Source organism: Cololabis saira, chromosome 9 (genome assembly GCF_033807715.1).
Source record: "Cololabis saira isolate AMF1-May2022 chromosome 9, fColSai1.1, whole genome shotgun sequence".
NCBI lineage: Eukaryota > Metazoa > Chordata > Actinopteri > Beloniformes > Belonidae > Cololabis > Cololabis saira.
The window spans coordinates 42,473,798-42,501,673 of record NC_084595.1 but is presented as its reverse complement, the minus strand read 5'-3'; the positions used below and the strand labels follow the sequence as shown (position 1 = coordinate 42,501,673).

General features: G+C 43.1%; 1 protein-coding gene across 1 annotated transcript; it reads left to right on the top strand.

The window, feature by feature from the left end:
- The first annotated feature begins 80 nt into the window (after window positions 1-80).
- Window positions 81-27,876, top strand: LOC133450764 (bile salt-activated lipase-like). The gene is made up of 12 exons (XM_061729624.1): window positions 81-149; window positions 2,456-2,603; window positions 5,018-5,137; window positions 6,091-6,288; window positions 12,161-12,291; window positions 14,456-14,563; window positions 15,948-16,071; window positions 18,763-18,949; window positions 22,288-22,491; window positions 24,599-24,793; window positions 25,485-25,592; window positions 27,604-27,876. The coding sequence occupies exons 1-12, from the start codon at window positions 81-83 to the stop codon at window positions 27,707-27,709; spliced, it is 1,698 nt and encodes a 565-aa protein (XP_061585608.1). The 3' UTR covers window positions 27,710-27,876.

Genomic DNA, 27,876 nt, shown 5'->3' with positions numbered 1-27,876 from the left:
CAGCAGCTGTGTCAGATAAGAGCCCCCCACCCCACCCTCCCCGGCCCTATAAATCAGCAGGAGCTGCAGCAGAGCAGCTGATGAAGATGATGAAGATCACGCTGCTGGTTCTGCTGGGCCTCTGGCTGGACCCGGCCTCGGCCGCCAAGGTGAGACGCGTCTTGTCCTGTTTCAGAACCGGTAACAGTCCTGGAGCTCCTGCGAGCAGACCGGTTCCCCTCGTCTTATCTGCGTGGACTCGTGGTTAGTTCGGACGGAGACGTGAAGACTGAGCTGGACTTCTGGGAACAAGTTCTAACCCGGATCATGTCTCTCGTGGCGTCACGTTGGTTCATTTCAGAGACGAGTTTAGAGATCATATTCTGTCCGACTTGGGTTCTGTGGGCCAAATCCATCCCGTCCACTCATTTGATCTGGCCCAGGATCTTTATGATGTCCTACTGAAGATCAGTATCTACTTAAAATGAATCTGCATTGTGTTTTTGAGATGTATACGGACCGTCATGTCCCACAATGCAGTAGTTTTTGTTACCGGTCCCATGATGTGTCTTTATACAACCGTCTTCTTGTTCAGTTGCACATTTGAGCCAAAGATGTCTCAGAAAAGGAAAATGTGGAGAAAAGAAGGTAGATAAGACGACGGGAAGAAGGAGAAGAAGGAGGAAGAAGAACCAGTCTGTGCCTGCAGGGTGAGAAGCTCAGTCACTGGGGAGGAGCTGGGAGTCGCTGCTCCTTCACACTGAGAGGATCAGCTGAGGTGGCTTGGACATCTGTACCTGATCCTCCTGGATCCTCCCTAGGGAGGTGTTCCAGGCATGTCCCACCGGGAGGAGACCCTGGGGAAGACCCAGGACACGCTGGAGAGACTATTGGCGCTTTTCCACTAGTACCTACTCAGCTCTACTCATCTCAGCTCGGCCTGTCCGTTGGAGTGAAGCTTCTGTGACGTATTTCATTGTGTGATCTAAACTAAGAAGACAACAACACTAAAGATGTAGAACCTGGAGGAGATGATAGATGTGCTGCTGGATCTGTGGCTTGTGTTTGATATCAAGTTAAAGACTGAGAGTGAGAGAAGCTTCAAGTGGCAACGCTTTTTCTTTTTTTAGTTTGTTTGTCTCGGCGCTGCTGAAAAGTCAGCTGGAGCCGTGAGCAGCTATGAAGAGACAGATCTCCTGGTAGATCTGGTCGTTCCTTATCTCCGTCTAGATCCCTTTTTAATTCTCTCCTCAGCACCAGGTTTATGAACATCTGCACCTCAGAGTTGGATCATGAAACAGACTTTTGCTGCCATCGCCTGTTGAATAAAATGAACAAGAATCCGTCAGAGTCTCTTTCTCTGATTTCCTCCTCCTGACTCAGACGTCTGACTCCAACCCCCCGACCAATCGGTGGCCTGTAGTGTGATGATGTCAGATACAGCCGACTCAGCAGCTTAGAACCTCGGCAGAATAGTTACAGAAAAGTATCTACTCTGCACGTTAGACCCCTAGTGGAAAAGAACCAAACCGATTGGAGTCGAGTCGGGCTGAGTAGGTACTAGTGGAAAAGCGCCATATGTCTCTCGGCTGGCCTGGGAACGTCGAAGAAGAAAATGGCTGGATGGATGGATGGATGGATGGATGGATGGATGGATGGATGGAGGGATGGATGGATGGATGGATGGATGGATGGATGGATGGATGGATGATGGATGGATGGATGGATGGATGGATGGATGGATGGATGGATGATGGATGGATGGATGGATGGATGGATGGATGGATGGATGGATGGATGGATGGATGGATAAATGGATGAATGGATGGATGTACAGATGGATGGATGATCGATGATGGATGATGGATGATGGATGATGGATGGATGGATGGATGGATGATGGATGATGGATGATGGATGATGGATGATGGATGATGGATGATGGATAAATGGATAGATGGATAGATGGATGGATGTACAGATGGATGGATGATGGATGGATGGATGGATGGATGGATGGATGATGGATGATGGATGATGGATGATGGATGATGGATGGATGGATGGATGATGGATGATGGATGATGGATGATGGATGGATGGATGATGGATAAATGGATAGATGGATAGATGGATGGATGTACAGATGGATGGATGATGGATGGATGGATAGATGGATAGATGGATGGATGTACAGATGGATGGATGATGGATGGATGGATGATGGATGATGGATGATGGATATTTTTAAGAGACCTCCTCCTGCAAATCTCTGAGTTCATTAAATTGATCACATGACCTCACAAAGTGGATCTGGTGTCCCCTGCTTCTGTTCTCTGATTGGTTGCTTGTCTCTCCAGTGCCGTCTTTATCTGTGTCCGTTGGTACCGCCTTGAAGTCCATAGGAACCAGAATAAGTGTTTGTGTTGGAGGGGAACAGGCTGAGCTGTGTGCTGAAGGTGAACTTGTGTTCCAGCTGGGCGTGGTGCAGACCGAGGGGGGCCGCGTGGAGGGCAAGAGCTTCAGGATGGGTTTCTTCAGGACCGTCGACGTCTTCAGGGGCATCCCCTTCGCAGACGTCCCTGGAAAATGGGAGAAACCCAAACCTCACCCTGGGTGGAGCGGTAAGTACCTGACCTTACCTGGGAGAAATGACTACGTTTACATGCAGTTAAAATTCGGGTTGAGGTCAATATTTCGGTTACTGAAACATTCAGAATAATCTGTTTCATGCGTGAGCAAACAGGGTTATCCCTGTATACATGGTGATTAATCATTTGGGATATCTGGATCAAACTAGCGACGCACGGAGAACTTCATGACGCAATTCCCGTCATTTCGGCTTCTTCTTCCTGTATCCAAATCCAAAATAATACTCAATGTACCCATTAGGGCTGTTCGATTTTGCCCAAAAATAAAATCTCGATTTTTTTCTCTCAAAATCCGATTTTCGATTACGATTATTTTGTGAATTGACAAAAGGCAAAGAAATGATTTCAAATATGCTGTTTTTTTATTGAACATTTGCCCCATTGGGCTTTAAGTGCAAACTTTGCTCTTATTAAACCAAAAATGAATGAATAAAGTGCAAAACTCTGTAAAATAAGTTGAAAAAAAGTTTTAAAAAATATAATAAAATATAAAGTTTTATCTCTGAAAAAAAAATCAGCAAATCAGCACTTGCAAACATACAGTAAGTTATATTTCCAATTAAATAAAACAAGACATTTTCTAATTAAACTAAACTGGGTCTTTACATGCTAAATAATAATGCAACCCATGAAGGAGGTAGAGGTGTGTAATGTCAGTCATTACATTTGCTGTTCACATTTGCAAGTTTTTTGCAAGGAACACGAGCCGGTCTACGGCATCTGGCTTGAGGGATGCCCGGTGGCATGTTACAACGCCCCCTCCTACACTAAAGAGCCTCTCCGATGGGGCACTTGTCGCAGGTATTGAGAGGTATTTCCATCAATCATTAATATGGTATCAATCATTAATATGTGTGCAGACAAGGTAAAAAAAAAAAAAAAAAAGGGAAAAATCGATTTTACGAGTTTCACGTTTTAACATCGTTCTAATTACATAATCACGATTACGATTTAAAATCGATTAATCGAACAGCCCTAGTACCCATCCTTTTGTTTCCTTTCTTTATGACATAATTCCATTACCCGGGAACAAGTCTGTACTTATCCATCATCATGTCTTTATACCTTTTTTTAAAATTCAACACATTTCTGCTATATTTTAATTCTTCCGGTAATGCATTCCATAACCACAGACAGAAATGCACCTACTTTTCGCAACTATATTCCAGATCGGTTGTTTGATTTTTTCTGGCTTTAAACATAAGCAAAGCTGTTTTCTGATCTACCAGGTCCATGAATTTGAGTGCTTTTGACTTGATGAATAATAAATTGGTGTGATCATGAAAACCAACATTATTCACCATTCGTATTGCTCTTTTTTGTATTGTGCAAACTGTCTGTAGTGTGGTCTTGCAGGCATTACCCCAGATTTCAACACAGTAAGTCAAGTAAGGTAGAATAAGCGTGCAGTATAGAGTATTCATAGATCTAAAGTTAAAAAAAATGTCTGACTTTGCTCAATACTCAGATACTTCTGGAAATGTTTAAACTTACCTGGCTTACCTGTGGTTTCCAACTGAATTTATGGTATATTATTATCCCCAAAAAGATGTTCTCATATACTCTTTCTAAATCAACTCTTTCTATTCTTAAACCTACCTGAGTTGTTAAATGTGTTTTACGGTTTCCAGATAAATTTGGTTTTGTTTAAATTCAAAGATAATTTGTTGATATATATAGAGATAGTATGGTGTAAATAAGTATATTTATATAAATATTTATATGGGCATGTGTGTACAAATATATAGAAACATATAGAAAACTATGTGTATGTATGTATAGGTAAGGGCGTGAGTACAGTGTGTGAGTATAATTATAGTATAGTTAGTTATTATAAATACGTGTTAATAAATGATTAGTGAATGGGGGTAGGATTAAATCATTTTACACTTCTTCCTACTCCTTTTTGCACATGTAAATTAATTGTTAAAGGATGCAATTCTTTGTTTTGTTGTTTTGTTTTCTTATCTTTTCTTTAATTGTTGTTTTTACATGTACAAAATCAAATCAAATCAAATCAAATCAAAAACTGGCCGTTCAAAAGTCACTTTTCATTCTCCATCTTTCCTCGCTTTTCAAAAAAGTTCACGCCGTACTCCACCATACTTTTCCTCGAGCTACGGTAACGTCGACCGCCAGAAATTATATAATGCGCAGTTTTTTTTTATCCTGCGCATTAAAAAAATTGTTGGCGTTAAGAGGACGTTAAGTTAACTTTGACAGCTCTAGTAAAAACTCTTCTGAACCAGCTTTTTCCAGACTGTGTTGCAGGTCTGACGTGTATTTTCCGGGAGGTACCAACTGGGTTTCGTCAGCAGCATTTTAACAGATGATCATCGGATGAAAGCAACAGATCAGAACAGACCACTTGTGTTTGTTGTTTCCAGGAGTCCTGGAGGCCACAAAGTATCGAGATCGCTGCCTGCAGGTGAATGTGTTCCAGACGAAAACCAAGGGCAGCGAGGACTGTCTTTACCTGAACATCTTTGTTCCTCAGGGACGAAAACGTACGTGACAACATTAAATCCTTCCCTTCTGAGGTGAACCCATAGACATATATATGTAGACGCCCCATCGAGTGGTTTTTCCCGCTGCTGCGATACGTCAACGTCGCCGCCATATTGGATGTTCAAGACTGCGCTGTAAACTAATACAAGTAAATTGACTTATTTTCATAAAGCGCCTTTCTACAAAGAAATGTATGTTTTACGTCTCATTTATTCATTCACACACGCACTAATATACTTGGGAAACAGTTAGGCACCACATATAATATATTTAATAAAAACAACATATTTGTACCATTTTTCAGACAATAAAATAACATTTGAACAATTTTTCAAACAATAAAATAACTGAAAAAATCTGAAAAATGGTTCAAATATGTTATTTTGTTACTTGAAAATGTTTAAATATGTTTTAAGTATGTAAAATATGCTGTGTTGATGAGAAAATATGTTTCTCTATTTTTCTTATTTTTGTGAGGGGGATATATATTGTTTTTCGGCACTACCTTGTTCTCTATAGCTGATAGAACATGAATTACTCCTATGTGGGATCAATAAAGTTCTTATTTTTGCCGTCTGAGAAAATTAAATATATTATATTTGGTGCCTAACTGTTCCCCAAGTATATTAGTGCGTGTGTGAATGAATAAATGATACATAAAACCTAAATCTATTTGTAGAAAGGCGCTTTATGAAAATAAGTCAATTTACTTATATTAGTTTACAGCGCAGTCTTGCCACATCCAATATGGCGGCGTCGTTGACGTAGGCTCAGCTCCATGGGGCGTCTAGGTATGTATGTCTATGGGTGAACCAGGGTAAAACTGCAGTTCCTCTGGTGACAACTGGGGTGTGGATGCAGACCTGGAGGTCTGGTCCAGCCCCCAGTGGACACCAGTGGGATTGCAGCTCCTTGAATCAAAGCCAAAGCTCCGATGTCTGTCTGGTTTCAGTGTCCACCAGCCTCCCGGTGATGGTGTATCTGTTCGGAGGGGCCTTCATGTTGGGGGCGTCCAACGCCGTGGCCTTCCTCGGAGACTCTCTGTACGATGGGAAGGAGATGGCAGACCGGGGCGGGGTCATCGTCGTCACGGTCAACTACAGAGTTGGCACTATGGGTTTCCTCAGCACCGGTGATGACCGATTGCCAGGTGGGACCTACCACAAAAACAAGACGTTCAGTTAATATGAAACAGTATTTTTACCCCACAGATGAGCTCAGAGGTGCTGCCCCCTGTTCAGGAGGGGGGTATTACTAGGGGTGTAACAATGTATCGTGCCACGAAATTTTGCGATACAAAAACATCACGATACGTGTCGTGGAGGGGTTATTAATATTAATCTATTGTGTTGACTAGTAACATCCTATTGGTGCAGCGGGATCACGTGGTGACCGCACCTCAACCCGCGGACCAGGGGCGGAGCAGGGGTCCCAGCCTAGGGGGGGCGAAGCATTCTAGATGGGCCCTTGTGGCCTAAACACCCCCGTTAGAACATAATCGCTAAAAATGCCACAGATCAGGCCCAACCAACCGCAATTCCAACAGCAGCAGCGACACGGTCAGAACCATTCAAATGAGGTTCTAGCACCATGGATTTACCAGTCATTATGTCAAACCTAATTATAAGCCTAATGCAGACTTTAAGATATAAGTATCGAACTGGAGATAAAAATCAAACATCAGTGATGTCTATGGAAGCTCATTTCCGCCAGTAAAACAAAAAAATAAGATGAAATCTTAGCCTTAAAAATAAAAATATCCCCACGGTAAGTCTTAATTATGAGAAAAAGTCATCATTTCGAGTTTCTATCTCATAATTTCGACCTTTTTATCTCATCAGCCGGTTCTTCACCTTTCAATCACTTTGCTCTTATCAACGGAGAAGTCCCTCTGGATTGAGAGCAAGGTGAGGTTGCCAGGTTGGGCAGGTTTCAGCCCAATTGGGCTAAAAAAAATATATATTTGGGCTGCTTTTCCTGGGTTTTACTAAATATTTAGGAGAAATTATTAACAAAAAAAAGTTTCCATTATGGCAGAGAAAAGTAGAAATTTACACAATAAACTCACTGATAATATATTTGCTTTAATCTACTCCATTTTATTGTAGTTTTTGTTTGGAGCCTGATCTTTTTTTTTTAGGTTATTTAGTAATGTGAAGATGAAATGTATTACGCATTTAATAATTTATGGTTTTAACAGAGAATGTAAGATTCGGGCTGGTTTTTCATTTTTTCGGTGGGTTTTACGTTGCATTTGGGCTGGAACCTGTCAGATCTGGCAACCTCAGCGCTGGATTTCTTAATGACTCGTGTTTTTGGTCACAATAAACTTGCTCTCATCAACGGCGATGTCCCTCTGGATTGAGAGCAAGGTGAGGTTTGGTAGTCTGGCCTCACCCATACAGCCCGGAGAGAGTTTTTAATCAACTTAAGCTGCTGAAACTCAGCATGAGTTAAGGCTCTGATGCGACAACTGGCTCGACGCATTGCCGCGGCGTAGGGTACGCGGCGACGCGCACCCTACGCCGTAGGTTCTGTGTTGGTGTAACGCGGAACCATAAATCAGCCTTAAACATGCGCCTGCGAACCCGTGCATGACAGGGAGACACACACGGGGAGAAGGGACTATTTGTTTCATTTTTATTTTTTAAACAACGTTATCCTTATGAACGCAAGTGTTAAACAGTCCAACTTTCCTTATTTTATTCAGAACACTTTTTTTTTTTTTTCCTCTTCGGAGTGGGCCCCCCCGGAGCAGTGGGCCCGGGGCGGCCGCCCCCCCTGCCCCCCCGCCTGCTCCGCTACAGCCGCGGACCAAAATCTGACTCCGCTCAGAAGAAACTAGTACCGTTTTGCGGCCCCGATCACGGGACTCTTGCAGGGTTTTGAGCTCTGAACCTTTACTTCTAAGGTGATTATGAATCAATCTTTTTTACGATGTAAGATTGTGTCGTCCCCAAAGGTGGGAGGATGAAACAATAACGGGGCTCACCTTACAGCCTCAGGCTGGAGCATGTGAAGCTTTTAGCTCTAGCAGAAGATAAATAACAGTCATGTTGCATTTGGAGTTTGCGACTTTTCATAGTTTATTGATTTACTTTTATTTATGTATTTATGTATTTATTTATTTAATTTTAGTTGTTACATTTCTGGAAAAGAAAAAAGTCAAGTCACACATGAGAGAAACTATTCGTGGCAATATTTTATTGGGGCAAAATATTTGTACTTGTATGAAACTGAAGATGCATAATGCAAACCTTACATTTACTTTTAGTTCAGTTTGTGGAAAATGGTTGGCCTCGCTTGCTCTTTAAAACTTAAACAGTTATAAAGCATTACAAGCTGTAACAATAGGGCAAACGCACAGCATTGTTTTGTATTTTGTGTCTTTCAAATAAAAGACCATTTTCTTAATTCAAGGTTGTTAAAAAAATACTGCTATAATATCGTATTGTGACCTCAATATCATGTATCGTACCGTATCGTGAGATTAGTGTACTGTTACACCCCTAGGTATTACCATCAGAGGCATGACCATACCAGGATCAAGTCCGCCCAAGCCCGCAAGAAATAACAGAGATTTTAAAAGTTTTCATCTTCTTTGTAACATACATCAACTAGTGATGCAACCTGGACACATCATCAGTGATGCTACCTGGGGTCATTGAGTGTTTCGGGTCATTTCAACATCATACACTCTCTTCCAGGCGACCCAGCCGGGGGTGATCAATCCCCCAGCTTTTGTCCAGGTAGCGCTACCCTACCCACGGATCTCCTCTCCTGATCCACAGCCAATGTGAGGCAACCTCTGCTGCCTCTGTGGCCTCCTTGATGGCCCTTCTCTTACTGGCCCCGGTGATGCCCAGCATACTGTAGGCCCTGCAGAGGGACCGGCCTGCGAACCCTCTGCATCCCACCTCAATGGGCTCACATCTTGCTCGCAACCCGTTGAGCCGACACTCCTCCACCAGAGCCTGGTATTTAGCCCTCTTCCTCTCATTGGCCTCCTCGATGCGGTCTTCCCAAGGGACCGTTAGCTCCAGGAGCACGACCTGCTTGGAGGTTGCTGAGGTCAGCACCACATCTGGCCTTAGTGATGTTATGGCCACGTTGTCCGGGAACTTTAATTGTTTCCCCAAATCAACCTTCAGCTCCCAGTCTTGTGCCATTGATAGCAAGCCAGAGGAGGAGGTCCTGGCAGCAGCTGGTGGTTCTTCTCCAGCTCTGATGAAGGAGATGGTCTTCTTCTCTGGGCAGAGGCGCTTGCAGTGGGCAATTCCGCTGCAGATGGTGTTCGCTATAGCCTTCAAGACCTGGTCATGACGCCAGCGGTAGCGCCCCTCACTCAGGCCTCTCGGACAGCAGCTGAAGATGTGCTCCAGGGTCCCTCTCTTCTGGCACAGAGCGCAAGCTGGAGACTCCACCTTCCGCCAACAGAACAGGTTAGACGGGCTTGGCGGCACGTCATAGACGGCCTGGATCAGGAATTTTAGGCGCTGGGGCTCGGCTCTCCACAGCTCAGTCCAAGTGACTTTGCGCTCTGCTTCCTGCTCCCACCGCGTCCAGGCTCCCCGCTGCCGCATTCCAACCATCGTGCTGGCTCGCTCTTCTTCCACTGCTGCCCGCACCTCTTCCTGGAGCAATGTTCTCCTGTCCTTCCCCTCTGCCTTGTCGTAGCGAGGTGTTTTACTGCTACCCAGGCCTGCCCTTCCCCGAGCCACTGTCCCAACCAGAGCCCTGTGCCGCAGCCGTGATTCAGCAACATCCACGGCCTCTGCTGCCTTCCATTTCCGTCCCGTTCTGACGTCAATCCCAGCTTGAGAGACTTTTGGGTCAGATGATTCTCTGTATTGCAGCACCTCCCTAGTACGGCTCACCTTGAATTCTTCATTCAGGCTGCTGATGGGGAGCTTCAGCATGTTGTTTTTCCCATACAGGGCGATGCTGCTCAGGCTCCGGGCTAAGCCCAGCCACTTCCGCAGGAACCTGCTGACTCTCCTTTCAAATCCCTCAACAGTGGAGATCGAGACCTCGTACACCAAGAGGGGCAAGAGGATCCTTGGGAGGATGCCATGTTGGTACACCCAGGCCTTGAACTTGCCTGGTAGACCTGACTTGTCCACAGTGGCTAGCCAAGCCTCCAGCTCCTGGTTGGTCACATAGATGGCTGCCTTGTCCTTCAAGCTGCAATGAAACACCTTCCACAGGCTCTTCACTGGTCTGTCGGTGATGGATGGTATCTGGATGCTGCCAAGTGAGAAGTGGAACTTGTTGGTGACCTTTCCTTTCTTCAGCACGAGGGATCTGGATTTTGCAGGCTTGAAGGTCATGCGGGCCCAGGTGGTTAGTTCCTCCAGGCCCTTCCGGATCCACCTCCCCCCTGGGACGTTCGGTGTCGTCACAGTCAGGTCGTCCATGAAGGCCCTGATGGGCGGCTGCCTGATGCCGGACTTGGTGAGAGGCCCTCTGCACTGAACCTCAGCATGTTCATGGCAAGTGCGAAGAGGATTACTGAAATTGTGCATCCAGTGATGATTCCCTTCTCCAGCTTATGCCAGTCCGATGTTGAGGAACCCGCTGAGACCCTCAGACTGAACCTGCTGTAATAGTCCAGAATGAGGTCTCTGAACTTGACGGGGACATGATGCCGGCGTAATGCCTCTTCGACGAGCTTGTGAGGTATGGACCCGTAGGCGTTTGCGAGGTCCAGCCACAGTACGACTAGGTTGCGCTTGTTCTCTCTGGCTTCCCTAATCAGCTGGGTGACAACTTAATTATGCTACAGACACCCTGGTATCTTTGGGATCCCTCCTTTCTAGACTGAAGTGTCAATGTAGGCGTTCCTCAGGAGGTAGTCTGTCAGACGCCTGGCAACAATGCTGAAGAATAGTTTGCCGTCAACACTGAGCAGGGAGATGGTTCTGAACTGATCGATGTTTTTAGACTCTTCCTCCTTCGGAATCCATACACCTTCTGCGAAGCGCCACTGGTCAGCAACCTTTCCCCTCCTCCAGATCACCTTCAAGATGCTCCAGAGCCTGTGGAGTAATTTTGGGCAGTTCTTGTATACCTTGTAAGGTACCCCGCTCTGTCCTGGGACTGAGCTTGATCTTGTCTTCTTGACCACTTCCTGGATCTCCTTCCAGCTGGGCTCCCTCCCATCGAAGTCCAGTGTTGGTGCAGGTGGGTCAATCAGGGAATGGCAGTAGCCCGGCTCTTGCTCCCTGGAAACATCTTGATAGGTTGCATCTAGGTGACGGTCAATCTCTGCTTTGGAGCAGGTAAGTTGGCCACTACGCTTCTGCCCCAGCAGCTGTTTTGTAAACCCGAATGGATTCACTAGAAAGGCAGTGCGTTTCCTGGCTCTTTCCTTCCTCCTTCTCCTATGACACTCAGCCCTCCTCAAGGTCATGAGCTTCTTGCGCAATATGTTTCGCAAGTCAGACAAAGTTTTCATCTTCTATTTATTTTAGCTGTTACAACCCCTAAATATAACAACAGAAGTGCAGTGTGCATTTGTAGGCATACTTTGAAATAAATTAAACTGTGAACTGTAGGCCTATTTCAGTCTATATTTGTGTAAAAGTAAAATAAAAACTACCCCACTTTAATGTAAATAAAAAATTTAGCTGCAGCTTAGCAGCTTTAAAAATAAATATAGAAATATAGAAATTAAAAATTGTTGTTTTAAAATAAGATGGCATCAACTCAAACTCCAAGATAACTGCCCAACAAAATAAACTGATAATATGACTAAAAATGAATTCAGAAATATCATTTATTTATGTTCAGGGTATTTTTCGAGGCCAAACGGAGCCGTAGCGATGAGGATGAAGAGCCGCTCCGGAGCCGCATGCGGCTCCGGAGCCGCAGGTTGCCGCAGGTTGCAGACCCCTGGTCTAGCCTCTAGAGCAGGAACTAGGTCCTGCCGCTTCTGGATGGTTCCACATCAAGCATAGCATAGGTGGATACAGGCCTGGGGGGTGTGGACTGTTAACCTGCTCAACTGCTGCACCTCTCAGGTAACTACGGGCTCTGGGACCAGCACGCTGCCATCTCCTGGGTGCGCAGGAACATCGAGGCGTTTGGAGGACACCCGGACAACCTCACCATCTTTGGCCAAGCGTCTGGTGCTGCCAGCGTCAGCTTCCAGGTAACCTCTGTCTGTCAGAACCCTCACGTTTATCCGTCCCGCGGTACGGGCTGGGCCTTTCTCGGACTTTAGACTTTTATCTTGAAACTTTACCACCTCGGGTCCCAGTGGCCACAGGGCCGCTTGTCGTCCGCCTCTGCAATTGTGATGTCCACGCTCGTCAGAGAAAGCCGTCCCACCTGGACTGGTTCAGAAGCAGCCGTCGACTCTGGTCTGCTAAAATCTTGGCGATGGGGAAGAGCTTTGGTGGGAGCGAGTCCCCCGTCAACTTCAGCGCTCCTCCAGGTTCCTCCGCAGCAGCACCAGAGCTCATCGATGGCCCGTCCAACCACTCTGGGGATGTTTTTTGGGAGTTGATGGGGTGAGAGTAGGGGATGGATAAAACTATTCATAGAACTCGTCCGTGTGATCTGTGCACGCACATACAAGCATATAGACACCCGTAGATACTACTACTACTACTACTACTACTACTGTCATTTAGCAGATGCTTTTATCCAGAGTGATTTACTATTACTATTTATCTGAGAGAACAAACACACCATTTCACCCGGGGGAGCAATTAGGGTTAAGGGCCTTGCTCAGGGGCCCAAGGTGGTTCATCTTTGTTGCCGTTCCTGGGTCTTCCAGACCCAAGCCCACCTCTGTGGCCACTAGACTACCAGTCCCCTAGCTGTGTACATACATGCAGGAACCCCTAAACCCCTGTTCATGCTCATCCCTCCGTCTCCTGGGGCACGTTCAGCACCCTCATCATTCCCTTCTGAGGTGAACCAGGGTAAAACTGCAGTTCCTCTATTGACAACCGGGGTCTGGATGCAGACCTGGAGGTCTTCTACTCCAGTAGAAGTGGACTCAAGTGGACACATACCCGTGTCCACTTGAGTATGTCTCCGCTGACCTCCAGGTCAAAGTGTCCACCTGTGCATCATAAATAAACATGTACAGTCTGTGCTTTTGTCCCCGGTCTGCCCCAGGGTCTCTCCCTAGTTGGACAATCAGATCACATCTGATCAAACTGGAGGAAGGGGCTAGCCTTCCCAGTTGTTTTGTTTTGTGACGTCCTACAGAACTCGCTTATTCTGCCTTTAAACTGCAAACCCGTCCTCGTCTTCCTAGCTCCCTCACTTTTTAATTTGATTATTGACAGTAATCATTGAATCAAATATTGATCGTAAAGTCATGTTCGATATTTCTTTTTTTTTGTGATCAAATGTTTTTATTTATTTTTCATGATATTCTTATCAACAGTGGCATCCACAATGATGTTAAACAAGCATTAACACACATTCTCAGCCCCTTTCAAACCCATCCCTTGGACCTAAGTATTCGATGAAAAAAAAGATAATGAAGAAAAACAGATACTACAAAGATAATAGAACAAAGGACAAAATAAAACAAAAGGCAAAACATAATAATATCAAAAACTGGACAAGGATGCTGCAACAAGGTAATCTATGTCAATGTTGAATACATCTTTCAATTTTGGCCTTAATTTTATCTGCTGCCATATACCAAAATAAAATATTTTGTTGTTTTGCATTATGGATTGGGGCTGTAGATATGTCCAGGTAGATAATTTCAAGGAAGGTCAGATACCAATGGGAGATGTTAAGCGCGTGTGGTGGTTTCCATCTTACTGCAATTATCTTTTTTGCTGTTGTTAGGCCAGCAAGCAACATTCGTTTTTGACATAGTGAAGCATTGATTGTTGATAAATTATTTAAAATAAGTGTTTGAGGGTTTATTGGAATATTCTGTACTGTTATGGAGGATAATGCAGTTGCAACCTGTTGCCAGAAGTTTGCAACAGGTTGTCATTCCCAAACCATCTGCATGAAGGTTCCTGGTTTATTCTGAGAGCATAATGTACATAAAGAGCTAACCAGGATCTTCATATGGTAAAGCTTGCAAGGTGTTAAATAAGTTATGTGTACAAATTGATAATGAATAAACTGATGATCTGGGTGATATTTCTTTTCATGTTGTGTCCATCTCATGTTTATATCAGTTGTGTCTTTAGTTTTTCCATTTTCATCTTGCAAACCTTTTTTTGGGTCTCGGACCAGAACCTTACTGGTTCCCGTTGACTGGCCTGAGTGACCTGATGACCTGATGACCCCGTGAGCTCATGCCGCTGCTGTTGTCCCCCTGTGTGTCTCAGATGCTGTCCCCCTACAGTAAAGGGCTGTTCCGCAGAGCCATCACCCAGAGTGGCGTGGCCCTCTGTCCCTGGGCCCTCCAGAGGAACCCCTGGGCCCTCACCAAGAAGGTCCGTGATTCACTCTGCACCACATTCACCTGCACTTTCAGCTCCGCCGTCACGTTAGCATCCTAGTAGGATCATAAACATCAACACCGACCCGGCCAGTGTCCCTAGTTCTGCTCTGCAGGTTTCTTTTGTTTTTGCTCCAATCTTCCTGTCAGTGCCGAGAACCAACACGACTCACCAAGTGTCAATAAGATTTTGATAATCATCGCGATTAAATTTTGAAGGTTCTCAGTCATTCAGCTCATGTTGACCCAGTAACGCCTCCTCTTCAAAGCTTATGGACTATGGAGTGTTGGTGAGCCTGTGCGAATTGTAGCCTCAGTTTCCTGTTCTTAGCTGACAGAAGAGGTGTGGTCGTCTGCTGCTGTAGCCCATCCGCATCAAGGTTCCACGTGTTCTGCGTTCAGAGAGGCTCTTCTGCAAACCTCGGTTGTAACGAGTGGTTATTTACGGGCCAAACGCACTGCAACGGCCTAATGCGTCTCAGTTAAGGAAAACGGCTTCAAGTACAGAAACGATTCAAATTCACAAACTCAAAACGAGGGACAAAAAGAGGAACGTGGTGCAAATGAAAAAACGTGCTGCAAAAAACAAAGACAAATGCAGCATCATCAAACGCTGCAAATAGAGAAACGATGCAAAGCACAAAACGATATAAAACAAGAAACCATCTTCAAAAGAAAAACGCTTCATAACCGGTCACTACAACAGGAAGTGCTCCAAACCTGCAGGGGGCGCAGCTGACTGAACCACAGTGTTTACATCCATGGTTTAAACATACAGCGGGAACGGTAATGTGATTTTTATCTGACTATATTTATATACAATGTTTATATCACTGTACAACGCTATACATTGTATCGTCTGGTGTAAAATATAATAAAGAAATGTCTCGTAATGTGCAGCGTTGTACAGTGATATAAACATCGTATATAAATTGTTTTTTGCAGCACGTTTTTTCATTTGCACCACGTTCCTCTTTCTGTACCTCGTTTTGAGTTTGTGAATTTGAATCGTTTCTGTACTTGAAGCCGTTTTCCTTAAATGAGATGCATTAGGCCGTTGCAGTGCCTTTGGCCCTTGTCGGCCACCGTAGTTACTGCTACCTTTCTATCAGCTCGAACCAGGCTGACCGTTCTCCTCTGACCTCTGGCATTAACAAGGCATTTGTGCCCACAGAACTGCCCTTCCTGGATATTTTCTCTTCTTCTGACCGTTTTCTGTAAACCCTAGAGATGGTTGTGCATGAAAATCCAAGTGGATCATCAGTTTTTTAAATACTCACGTGGGTTTTATTAAAACATTGGATTAAAGAGGACGTACTAACTTTTGAACAAGACCAGAACAGCTGCTGAATATAAAGTCACATCTCTGATATCTGCAGATTGCTCGCAAGGTCGGTTGTTCTAGGACCGATGAAGAGAAGATGATCGCCTGCCTAAAGATGAGTGACCCGGTCGGCCTGACCATGGCGGGAAAGATCGACATATTACTTCTTCTGGGGAAAGGTCAGAACATGAGCAGCTGTGCAGCTCCGCTTTAAAGCGCCGCTTCACGCTCAGAGCTTGTCCTCTATCTTCGGTCTGTGTGGTGTACTGAAACTGGTCTGATCTCTAGAAAAGATGTAACATAACGTGTTAAACTGAAGTGTGTCCTATAATGAACATCTCAGGTGTCTTCAGTGAGTCTATTTAAATGGTTAAAGGTCATCTTTGCTGTTTGGTATCATGGTGTCCACCACACTGAACATGGACCTGAGACATTAAAGGAGACGGAGAACCTTCCAGACCAGCATGTTGAAGACAAGAAGACCGTCTCCAAGCAGCTGGATGTTTCCGTGACTACAGCCAAACATTTAATTCAGAAGTCGACACAAGAGGACAACTGAGGACCAAAGAGACGGAGAATACGAATGGAAACCAAAGAGTCCAGAACAACTTCCAAAGAGATTCAAGGTGACCTTCAAGGTCGTGGACCACCAAGGGGGACTGTTGGAAGAACATCAGAAAAAACACACTTACCAACCACAAAGCTTCTGGGAGAACATCCTTCGGACAGATGAGACACAACTTGAGCTTTTTGACAAGTCACATCATCTCTATGTTCAAAGATGCAGAGATGAGTTCTTCGTAGAAAAGAAGAATGTATCTGCTGTGGAACATGGGGGAGGCTCGGTTCTGTTCTGGAGCTGCTTTGCTGCGTCTGGTACCGGGAGTCTTGAATCTGTCCTACTATGATAAAATCTCAAGACCATCAAGACGTTCTGGAGAAAACCGTGCTGTCCAGTGTCAGAAAGCTTGGTCTCAGTCGCAGGTCATGAATCCTCCAACAGGATCATGACCCAAAACACAAGACTAGAACCAGCCAAACACCACTCAGAACCAAACGCTGGACTGTTCTGAAGTGTCCTTCTATAAGTCCTGATCTTCATCCTGTTGAACATCTGTGAAAACATCTGGAACCTGCAGGAGAAGAAACCCTTCAGACCTGAGACACGTTTGTTCATGAGGACCAGAACACCTGTCTACAGCTCGACACGTTTGATTCTCTGACAGTTAGGGCCAATCCCAATACACCCCCTACTTTCTACCACTAGCCCTAAAAATGAGTAGGGCCCTTGTAATGTTCCCTAGGGATTGGGACACCACTTGCTACGTCACTGTGTGGTTTACGTTCGGGTACGTAAGCGACTGCGTAGTTACGTTTGCACATACGTCACACCATATCAGGAAGCCCAGAGATAAAAGCTGTTTTAATTTCAGCTGTAACGCTGTTAATATACCACTTTATTAAGTTTTAATATTTTTTCAGGCGTAAAAGTAACCGTTAAGATCCCCAACCTGGGCTCAGTTTATCCAAATAACATCTGTTAAGAAATTTGCTTGTGATGTTTTCGGTGGATATCTGGAGCCGCCGAGATCTGAAAAAACTTTGCAACAACGAGCAAGCGAGTGATTATGTACATTTACTGAGTGAATATTATGAAAGTAAAATATATATTTCTCACTAGAAATGTAATCAAAACACATTTTCATGCAGAAACTAACTCAAAATATTGATTTTATTCACTAAAAATTAGAAATGTGCGCCATGTTTTTTTGTTTGATTCAGTCTGCAAATGATGACGTAAAGCATTCTGGGAAATTTTTCTGGCCCTCGGTCGGTGAGTTCATCTGAAATCCCTTGCTGTGAAGGGCTAGATTCATACACACTAGTCCTCGTTATGTCCACTAGCCCTACATGCAAAGAGGAATTGGGACACCACTACCCTCACGGGAACGCGCAGAATTTATGACTGGACCAAAGTGATTGACTTGTAAGCTTGTAAAACTAAATATTCAATAGTGGATCTGTCATTTTAGTCCAGAACAGGTCTTTTTTACGATTCTGTTAAATGTCTGATTTTAGTCAACTTTCAGTAATTCGTTTTTTTTTTTTTAATATAATTTATGTCAGTTTTGAGTTTTTTCAGTGACTTTTGTGGATTTTTTCTTTCTTGTACGGAAGGGTACCAGTACATCTGTAAATGTTCTTCTTATTCTGATAATTAATACATTTCCCTTCTCGGATTCATACCATTTTTCTGAATGATTTGGGAGGTTACAAATAAAGACAGCTCATTTTGTTTCTCCAATCAGACATTGATAAGATAAGATAAGATAAGATAAGATAAGATAAGATAAGATAAGATAAGATAAGATAAGATAAGATAAGATAAGATAAGATAAGAAATCCTTTAATAGTCCCACAGAGGGGAAATTTCCAGATTACAGCAGCAAAGGGGATAGTGCAAAACACAAGAGGCATCAATATCACACAGTAAAAAAAAAACAAAAAAAAACCCACTATAAACAGTATATACAATAAGAAGAATAAGAAGAAGGAGAATAAAAATAGTAATAAAAAATACTAGTATATAAAAAGAATAAAAAGATACAGATGGATATTTACAGATGTTATTTACATAATTGCACGTTGCAGAGAATGGTATTGCACATTATTTTCCGGTTTGTATATTTATTGTCAGGTTGTATGTGGTCTACTGTGAGCAGTGCTGGTTGTGTAGTCTCACAGCTGCAGGGAGGAAGGACCTTCTGAGGCTGATTGTGTAGCATGAGCGCCCACCCGGTGTATCTGTGTGTTGACTGTATGGCCGGAAATGTCCCAGCATTCTTCACCTGTGTCCTGCCTCTCTCTAGGTGTGGTCAGCGACCTCCTAGAGTTCGCACCGGTGATCGACGGTGATTTCATCCCGGATGAGCCCGAGAGGCTGTTTCACAACGCTGCTCAGTTTGATTACTTGGCTGGTGTCAACAGCATGGGCGGACACATTTTTGCTGGAGTCGACGTTCCTTCCATCAACAAAAGAAATGCCAACACTACTACGTGAGTCCTGACACACCACCAGAACGGAGCCTGATGTACAGGCTTTTATTTTGATATGAAACACCTTGGTGATACAAATTTACAGCTCAGCGATGATATGAGCAGGAGTGAGTTTGAGTGGATTTGCTCTTCAGGTTTCTGGGCCCACTGCTGTTCACCATACAAAACAAATGCTGATTTTGATGATTTAAGTTACTTTAATGAGGTAAAAGCTGCAATATGACTGCAGGAAGTGTTTCCAGGGACTAGAGTCTACTAGAGGGTCTTTTCCTCACCAAATGCCTAGGCCATCTCATTTGGCTCCTCTCAATGTGCAGGAGCCGCGGCTTTACTCTGAGCCCCTTCCAGATGACTAATATTCTCACGCTGTGCCTAAGGGAGAGTCCAGACACCCTGCAGAAGAAACTCATTTCAGCTTGTTCTTTCTGTCACTAGCATGTGACAGAAAGAACGTAGATCGACTAACAATAACAATTAAAGCTGCAAGTAGCGATGAACGGGCCCTCGCACTCACGGCCACCGCCCCCATAAACATATCAGAAATGACACCACCCACGACTTCCTATGTCAAACCATTCAAAAGATATAGCAGAAAAAATGGACAACCAATCAGAACAAGGGGCGGGGCTAATTCAGGCCAATGAAGCTCAAGGACTCCATACAGAATCTGATGACACCACCCACGACTCTCTATGTCAAAACATTCAAAAGTTATAGCAGAAAATTGGGACAACCAATCAGAAGAAGGGGCGGGGCTAATTTTCACCAATTATGGTCAAGGACTCTATACCGAGTCCCATGACACCACCCACGACTCTTTATGTCAAACCTTTCAAAAGTTATGGCAGAGAAAAGTTTTCTAGGGGGCGCTGTTGAGCCATTTTGCCACGCCCATTAATGCAAACCATGAAATATCAAATTTTTCGCCAGGCCTGACTTGCATGCAAAATTTGGTGACTTTTGGAGAACTATCAAATATGGACCAATCAGATGAAGGGGGGGCGCGCTTTTTGGCGTCTAGCGTCGCCACGGTAACACTTTTGAAAGAGAAAAGTAATGCACGTAGTCGCAGGATGGAGACGAACATTTTGATGTATAACACACCTGGGTGCACGTTAGGGTTCGGGCCGTATTAATTCTCGAAGGAATGGCTCATATTGCTCCAAAATTACGCGATTAATTCAGAATGTTCAAAATGGCCGAATTCCTGTTCGTTTCGGCCATGGCGCCAAGAGACTTTTCTTTAAGTTGCGACATGATACACGTGTGTACCGATTTTCGTGCATGTACGTCAAACCGTATTGTGGGGCTTGAGGCACAAAGTTTTCCGGGGGGCGCTGTTGAGCCATTTTGCCACGCCCGTTAATGTAAACCATTAAATATCAAATTTTTCGCCGGGCCTGACTTGCATGAAAAATTTGGTGACTGAATTGGTGAATTTTTTTGGGCACGTTTAGGGGGGCAAAAAGGCCCTCCTTTCGTCAGAAGAAAGAAAAAGAAAGAAAAAAAACATTCCTACAGATACAATAGGGCCTTCGCACTGAAGGTGCTCGGGCCCTAATAAAAATGGAAATTAATTACCAAATGTTAGCAAATATAGAGAGAAAAGAATCGGTTCAAACACATAACCCTGCAGAACTCCGTGGTTAAGTCTGATACGTAGGGACGACTTTTCATTTACGTTAAACTGGAATGAGATAAATATGACTTAAACCAGTTTAATGCAGTTCCTTTAATCTCAATAACATGTTCAAGTCTCTGTGGTAATATGTTGGGATTATGTGCAATGATGCTTTAAATCCTGACTGAAACTCTTCAAACAGATTATTTCTGTGTAAATAATGGTGGTGGATCTAGAAAAATATTCATGGGGTGCAAAAGAGTGGCAGGAAATTTTCAGTTGTGGCAACATATGGCAGAATTGTATATCCATACATTTTCTATTCTTGCTTAGTCCAACGTGGGGTTTTTCACTAATACATATATGTACTGTGTATATCTATAGAGGGTCTGCATTGACGTCACCTCGCCACTGGACCAGCCCCCTTACTCACACTGAGTGGCAAAAACATCATCAAAAACAGCTGCAACTAGTGGAGAAGACGGGATAACAACCGATTATCAGCTTAAATTAAAGGCAGTTGGACTTGACAGTGACCCGTACAGTTACCCCAAGAACCAGTGGTCCATGGACATTAATATTTGGTACAGTTACCAAGAACCAGTGGTCCATGGACATTAATATTTGGTACAGTTACCAAGAACCAGTGGTCCATGGACATTAATATTTGGTACAGTTACCTAGAACCAGTGGTCCATGGACATTAATATTTGGTACAGTTACCAAGAACCAGTGGTCCATGGACATTAATATTTGGTACAGTTACCAAGAACCAGTGGTCCATGGACATTAATATTTGGCCACGAATCCAGTTTCCTGATATTTATATGTACTTCATTTCTACGCCGGGGAAATACATGAAGCAAAGCTTGAAGGAATACAAAAGTCTTGACGCTTGGTCCGACTTCAAGGCAGGATTTGTTGTAGAAATTAAAATGATGAGGACTGAACTTTATGATTTGACCGTTTAACGTTAGCTACCCAAAAATCCAACATTACCTGATACAAAATGGGAACCACAAATCCACGTTTCGGTGCCTGGAATCCGGTTGTTTCTGTGAATTGTAGCGATCCATTTGTCTCTCTTAAGCTTATTTTTCGGCAGTCTGTAAATCGATAACTCCGATTTCTTGCTAAATCTATGAGTACGGTCGATCGCACAACAGCTCTTTCCCATTTTAGATGTTTTCCAGTTGCTCAAACTGAAAGTTTACGCTGACACTCAGTCTTTCTGCCACTCAGTCTTTCTGCCACTCAGTGGGCGTAACCTGTTGTGAAGTCACATCACATATATATATATATATATATATATATATATATATATATATATATATATATATATATATATATATATATATATATATATATATATATATATATATATATATATATATATATATATATATATATATATATATATATATATATATCATGCATATATGTGCATATATGTACACACACAGACACATTGAAAAAGGTCACCAATAGAATATGAAGGCTTGTACAGAACTTTGGTTTTATTGTTCACTCATACCACTTGCTTTCCTCGTTAATTTCTAAGTATATACCCTGGTAGATCCGCCCATGGTGCTCACGGTAGAAGCTGAACATTTTCTCTTTAAATCGCTGCAGTTTGAGACAGTTTCTGTGTGTTTTTCTCGGATGGTAATGAACCATGAACCCCCAGGAGTAACATGAGCTGTGTTTCCTCCCTCAGAGAGCAGGTGTCCAGACTGCTGGGGCGTCTGACCAAGGATAAGGGCTCTGCGGCCGTCGCCTCGGCCTTCAGCGTTTACTCGGTTAGTTGGGGTTCGTATCCGTTGCCCGAGGTGGTGAAGAAGACGGTGGCCGACATCGAGACTGACTACCTGTTCCTGGCCCCGACTCAGCAGGCTCTCCAGCTCCATGCTGCCAACTCCAGGTCAGTTCTGATGGGCCCATCACCCAAGGGCAGGAGTTTGATCAAAGGTTTCCATGGTAACCCCTTGATTCAGCGTCAGTGATGGATCAGAGATCTCAGGTGTGCAGATCAGACTTCCTGTGTTGCTCTCTGGCCACGGAGACTGCAAACACCTTCCAGGTTTTCTTTCACTCACATCGTTTTGAAACGTTACAATGATTTTCCTACACATTTGAAGAGATCTTGGAGATCTTCTGTCCAACTTTGCTCCTCAAACACGTGAAACATTTTCCGAGCTACGGGTCTGAAATATTTTTTTAAAAGATGGATTTTTGTTGGATTGTCACAGTCACAGTCTGAAAAGAAAGAGTTTCAGTGAATGCAGGGTCGTCGTCAGAGGTGGGTAGTAACGAGTTACATTTACTCCGTTACATTTACTTGAGTAAGTTTTGGGAAATGTTGTACTTTTAGGAGTAGTTTTGAATCACTATACTTTTTACTTTTACTTGAGTAGATTTGTGAAGAAGAAACTGTTCCTCTTACTCCGCTACATTAGGCTACGTTGAGCTGTTACTTTTCTTTTATCCCTTTTATCCACGTACGTGTCAATCTCATGACATCACTGAGTAATTCTTTGGGAAAAATGTTTGTTTTTGCATGTTTTGTCACATTTACACAGACTCAAACACACACAGAGTTTATATGAGTTCATGTTTGTTCTAGTTCTGCTGGTTAAAAAAGAAAAGTACAAAGGCTTGAAATGTTGTGCTACTTGTGCTTAATTAATTTTTTTATTCTGTTATTCTTTTATTTATTTTATTATTTATTAAAGTACTTGAATTTACTTTAAGATTATTTTAATTTAAATTATTTTTTATTTTTTATTAATTTAAATTTATTTTATTTTATTGATTTAATTTGCCTGGAGATGATTATTTTGTACTTTTGTCTGTTTGAATGGTTGTGTTTATTTTATCTTAAATTAAATTTCACGGAGACCGAGATGGAGATGTTGTGGATGAGGTGGAGGCAGGAAAACCACATTATTTGGTGGTCACAGTAGTGGCATCACTAACAAAAATAAAGCGAGTTAGTTGCTTGCCAGAATCTGATTTCTGGCCGCGGGAGCGCGCACAGCAGCCCGTGGAGCGATAGCGCTGAAACGTCAGATTTTCAGATTATGAAGCTCAAGAATGAGATCAAGTCATATTTAGGTAGAAACAACTTTTCATTAACTGTATTTGGCCTTCAATCCATTTTTGGCAGGTGAAAAGACCCATTTTCAGGGGAGAAATCAGATTCTGGCAGGCAATCTCTTTTTGGCACGACACCTGCATGGCGTGTCCTGCACCACGGACACGCCGGGCTGGTAGGATGATTTGACAGATGAAAATACCCCGTCAGATCACGCTTCCACATAGACATCAACATTTATCTATGTGGAAGCGTGACCTGACAGGGTATTTTCATCTGTCAAATCATCCTACCTCCATTTATCTATGTGGAAGCGTGATTTGGCGGGTTTTTTTCTTCAGCGTCGTACACATAGATCTATGTGAAGCACTTTCTGACTTCCTGCTGTTAAATCGTCTGTTTGCACGAAAAAGCCTTTGAAAAAAAAGAAACTGAGATAAAAGAAACGGGGATCGTACAGTAGTATTTTCTGCCGAGGTAGGACACGTCGGCAGAACACCGGCTTGGGTGTACATGGATCTATAAGTCTGATATGTGATGACATTAAAAGTATGACATGAATCTGGCTTCATTTCACCACCTCACCGTCTGCGTCTCCAGTTCCCCATATCTGCAAAATGTTTGTGCGCGAGGGTCAGGGTTGGTGTAAAGATACACACATTTTTCGGTTCGTTTTTTTCTTTTTAGATCCCAACCTTTGCGTAGAAGGTGGCATGCGCATCTTTCAAGCCCTGTTTTGTGCGCAAGCGAGCTTTATAAATGAGGCCCCTGGACTTTAGTCCTTCAAACGAGTAAATGAGTCACTGGGTTTTGTTTTTCAGTCCATCCCAACGCTTTTGTGATTCAGGTTTGTTTTCCATCATCCAAAGATCTGGATGGTCACCAGCCTCAGAGCCGGACACAGACCTGACCCGTGGTTGTGTTTGTCCCTCAGCGCCCGTACTTACTCCTACCTGTTCAACATGGAGACTCGGATCCCCGGGTTCCCGCGCTGGGTGGAGGCGGAGCACGCAGAGGACCTGCAGTACCTGTTTGGAAAACCCTTCTCCACGCCCCTCGTCTACTTCCCCCGACATCGAGACCTCTCCGGCTACATGATCGCGTACTGGACCAACTTCGCCAGGACCGGGTAAACTCCCAGCATGCACTACACGTGCAGGCTACACAACAAAACACCAGCAGGGTCTGACTGACAGATGCAACAAAGAATCTGCTAAAACAAACACTTGAAGATGCTTGAACCTATGGAAGCGTATTAGGGCCAGGCAGGAGAAAAATAAAAATAATATTTTAGAGGAGGAAGATTTTTTTTCATTATGCACTTCGAGAAAAAAGTTGAAATGTCGAGAATAATGTTGAAATACAATTTAAAAAAAAAAAAGTCGAAATGTCGAGAATAATGTTGAAATACAATTTCAAGAATAAAGAAGAAATTTTGGCGTAGGCTCTGCGTTAATTTAATGTATCCATAATTCAGCCTTTAGGTAGGAGCACTGGGTGATAGAATGGGGGAAATAAATCAGGGGATAAATATAAAAAAAAAACAGTGTTAAATAGAAAATCTAAGGTAGAAAATCTAAAACAAGATTAAAACAAAGGCCACATTCTCTGCAGCCCTCTGGTATGCTGGTCTATAAACGTGGGGTTCAGTATTGGAACGCAGCCTCAGCGTGGGTTCTAGTTTTAACATTGACATGCTTTGTTCATTTACATGTAAATTTCTAGTTTATTTCCATGTTTGTCCACAAGTTTTTGAGGAAAATGTTTCCGTAGTTTTACAACCCTAATGCTGGCGTAAACATGTACTCCTTTCTCCTCAGTGATCCCAATAAAGGCGACAGTAAAGTCCCGGTTGCCTGGCCCGCCTTCACCACAAACAACCCGCCGTACCTGATCATCAACCACAAGATGACCAAGTCCTCCGTCAGGTGCTCTGGTTCTGCTGCTGGCTGTTCTTCATCTTTACTCTTTGCAATCTTTCATTTTAACCCTTGTGCTGTCAAGGGAGGGTGAAGGGAGAAAAGAAGGAATGAAGGAAAGAAGGAAGTAAGGAAGAAAGGAGAAAAGAAGGAAGGAAGTAGGAAAGGGAGTAAGGAAGGGAGAAAAGATGGAAGGGAGGAAAAAAGGGAGAAAAGATGGAAGGAAGGGAGAAAAGGAAAGAATGGAGGGAGGAAGGAATGGAGAAAAGGAAAGAAAGAAGAGAGGGAAGAAGGAAGGAATGGATAAAATAAGGAAAGAAGTAAGGAAAGCAAAGAAGGTAATAAAGGAACGAATGACGGAAGGGAGGTAGGAAGAAAAAGGAGTAAAGGAGGGTAAAAAAGGAGGAAAAGAGGAAAGGAAGAAGGAAGGAGAGAGCATGGCAAGAAGAAAGAAGGATAGAAGAATTGGGTCATTTTGACCCAAAGACAGCACAAGGGTTAAATCTTAAATTTAAATGTCTTAAAATCTTAAATTTAAATGTCTTAAAATCTTAAATTTAAAAAATTAAAAAATTAACAATATTTTATTTTTTTTTAAATGTTTTAATTTTTATAATCTTAAATGTTCAATCTTGGAAATATTAAGCAGATTTGAAGGTAAACTAGCTCCTATCACTAGATGGGGGTGCTGTACAGTGTTCTACTTACAGAACTATGGTGTCCTTGCTCACACCAGAGTTCTGAATTTCATTCCATGCAGGATGCTATTTTTTTCCTGTTCATTATATTTTCATCATGTGTAAGTGAGCTGTGTCCATGGTTGTCTTGATATATGATTTCTCTGGTTTTCCCTCAGTGGTGGAGCTAAACTTTCTGCACCCACTGGGAAACTCCACTATATTATTCGAAGCACAAGTCTCAGAGACAACTCAGAGTCATGTACAAACTTCCAGATTGTTTGTGTTTATAGCAGGACCATCCAAAAGTAGGACTCCAGAGAAACACATTGAGGAAACATGCAATATTTCCATTGTTCTGATTGGATAATGGCTAAATTAAGATGGATTTGTGAGCTGCATGTGGATTCTGATGGCTATGAAGATGCTGTTGAAGTGTCAACCATCCAATTCCATCCAACCATTCCTGAGATATGTCCTTGTACATATGTGAAAAGAGCCGAACTTCAATGTATAAGATAATAAAAAGACTGATTCCTAACAACACCACTTAAAATGAGGTTACCACTGTGCAAACTGCACAGTATGAGCATAAAAATAGCACTGTTGAATAATGGGCTGACACTCAAAAGCAGAATTCAATAAAATGTATTTTATAAAAAAACAATAAAAGGGTAAGCAATTCAGCAAATACAAAGACCACAGTAGATCTAAGTCTCCCTAAAACAATACCAATGACAGCAGAGTCAGCAAAGTAGAGTCCATGACCTGCAGAGATTTCACTGCAGCCCACCCGGTCTAAATGGATTGAATGATGGATGGATGGATGGATCTCACCTTACTTCTTTCTACGTCTACGCCGTAACCTGACCTGCACCTCCCAAAAAATGTAACTACGCGACGCAGACCCAACGCAGACCAGAGAGGGCTGTGATTGGTTTGCTTGGTAGCAACGCATTTCTGGTTCAGGTTCTGGTTCATGAAGCAGTAGTGAACTTTCAGCGCTCTTTTCTTCGTGTGTGTGTGATTTTTTTTTTTTGGGGTTGTTTTGTTTTTTTACACAATAGTTGTCCTTATCTCTTTGATTCACTGTGACCGGAAAAGCCAAAACTTAAACAAAGTATCAACTAGTGCTCTGGGGGGTACTGCATCGTGGAGAAATGGAGTGACGGAGAAGTCACAGAAGGATTCACGACGACGTCATGGCAACGGTATTGGTTTAAAGGAGCTGTATGTAAGAGCAATTTTTTCACCTTACTTCTTTCTTCTTTTTATTGCTTTATTTTTGCTGTGGTGAGGATGTAAACGTTGTCAGAGATTAATCTTCTGGTTTTTCTCCTCAGCCATGACCTGAGATCGTACTACGTCAACTACTGGACTCAAACCTACAGCAAGATCCCAACAGTAAAGACGGCAGGGGAAGAAGACACAGTCTCATTAACTGTTTGAACATCATTATTTCACTCCCGGAGGATTAAAACACAGTTAATTAGAAAATAATCAGAAGTTATTATGTGGAGCTTTTATGGATGAGAAAATACTGTACTGACAGTATAAAGGTCCAAAAGTACAGAGAAGATGTTAACATCTGGTCTAATAAACAGAGGTGAAACCTT

Bases quoted from the DNA above. Each gene is read 5' to 3' on its own strand.
- LOC133450764 (XM_061729624.1), top strand. From the start codon at position 81: ATGAAGATGATGAAGATCACGCTGCTGGTTCTGCTGGGCCTCTGGCTG. The intron at 150-2,455 runs GTGAGACGCGTC...CTTGTGTTCCAG, and splicing joins ACCCGGCCTCGGCCGCCAAG to CTGGGCGTGGTGCAGACCGA. The intron at 22,492-24,598 runs GTCAGTTCTGAT...TTTGTCCCTCAG, and splicing joins CTCCATGCTGCCAACTCCAG to CGCCCGTACTTACTCCTACC.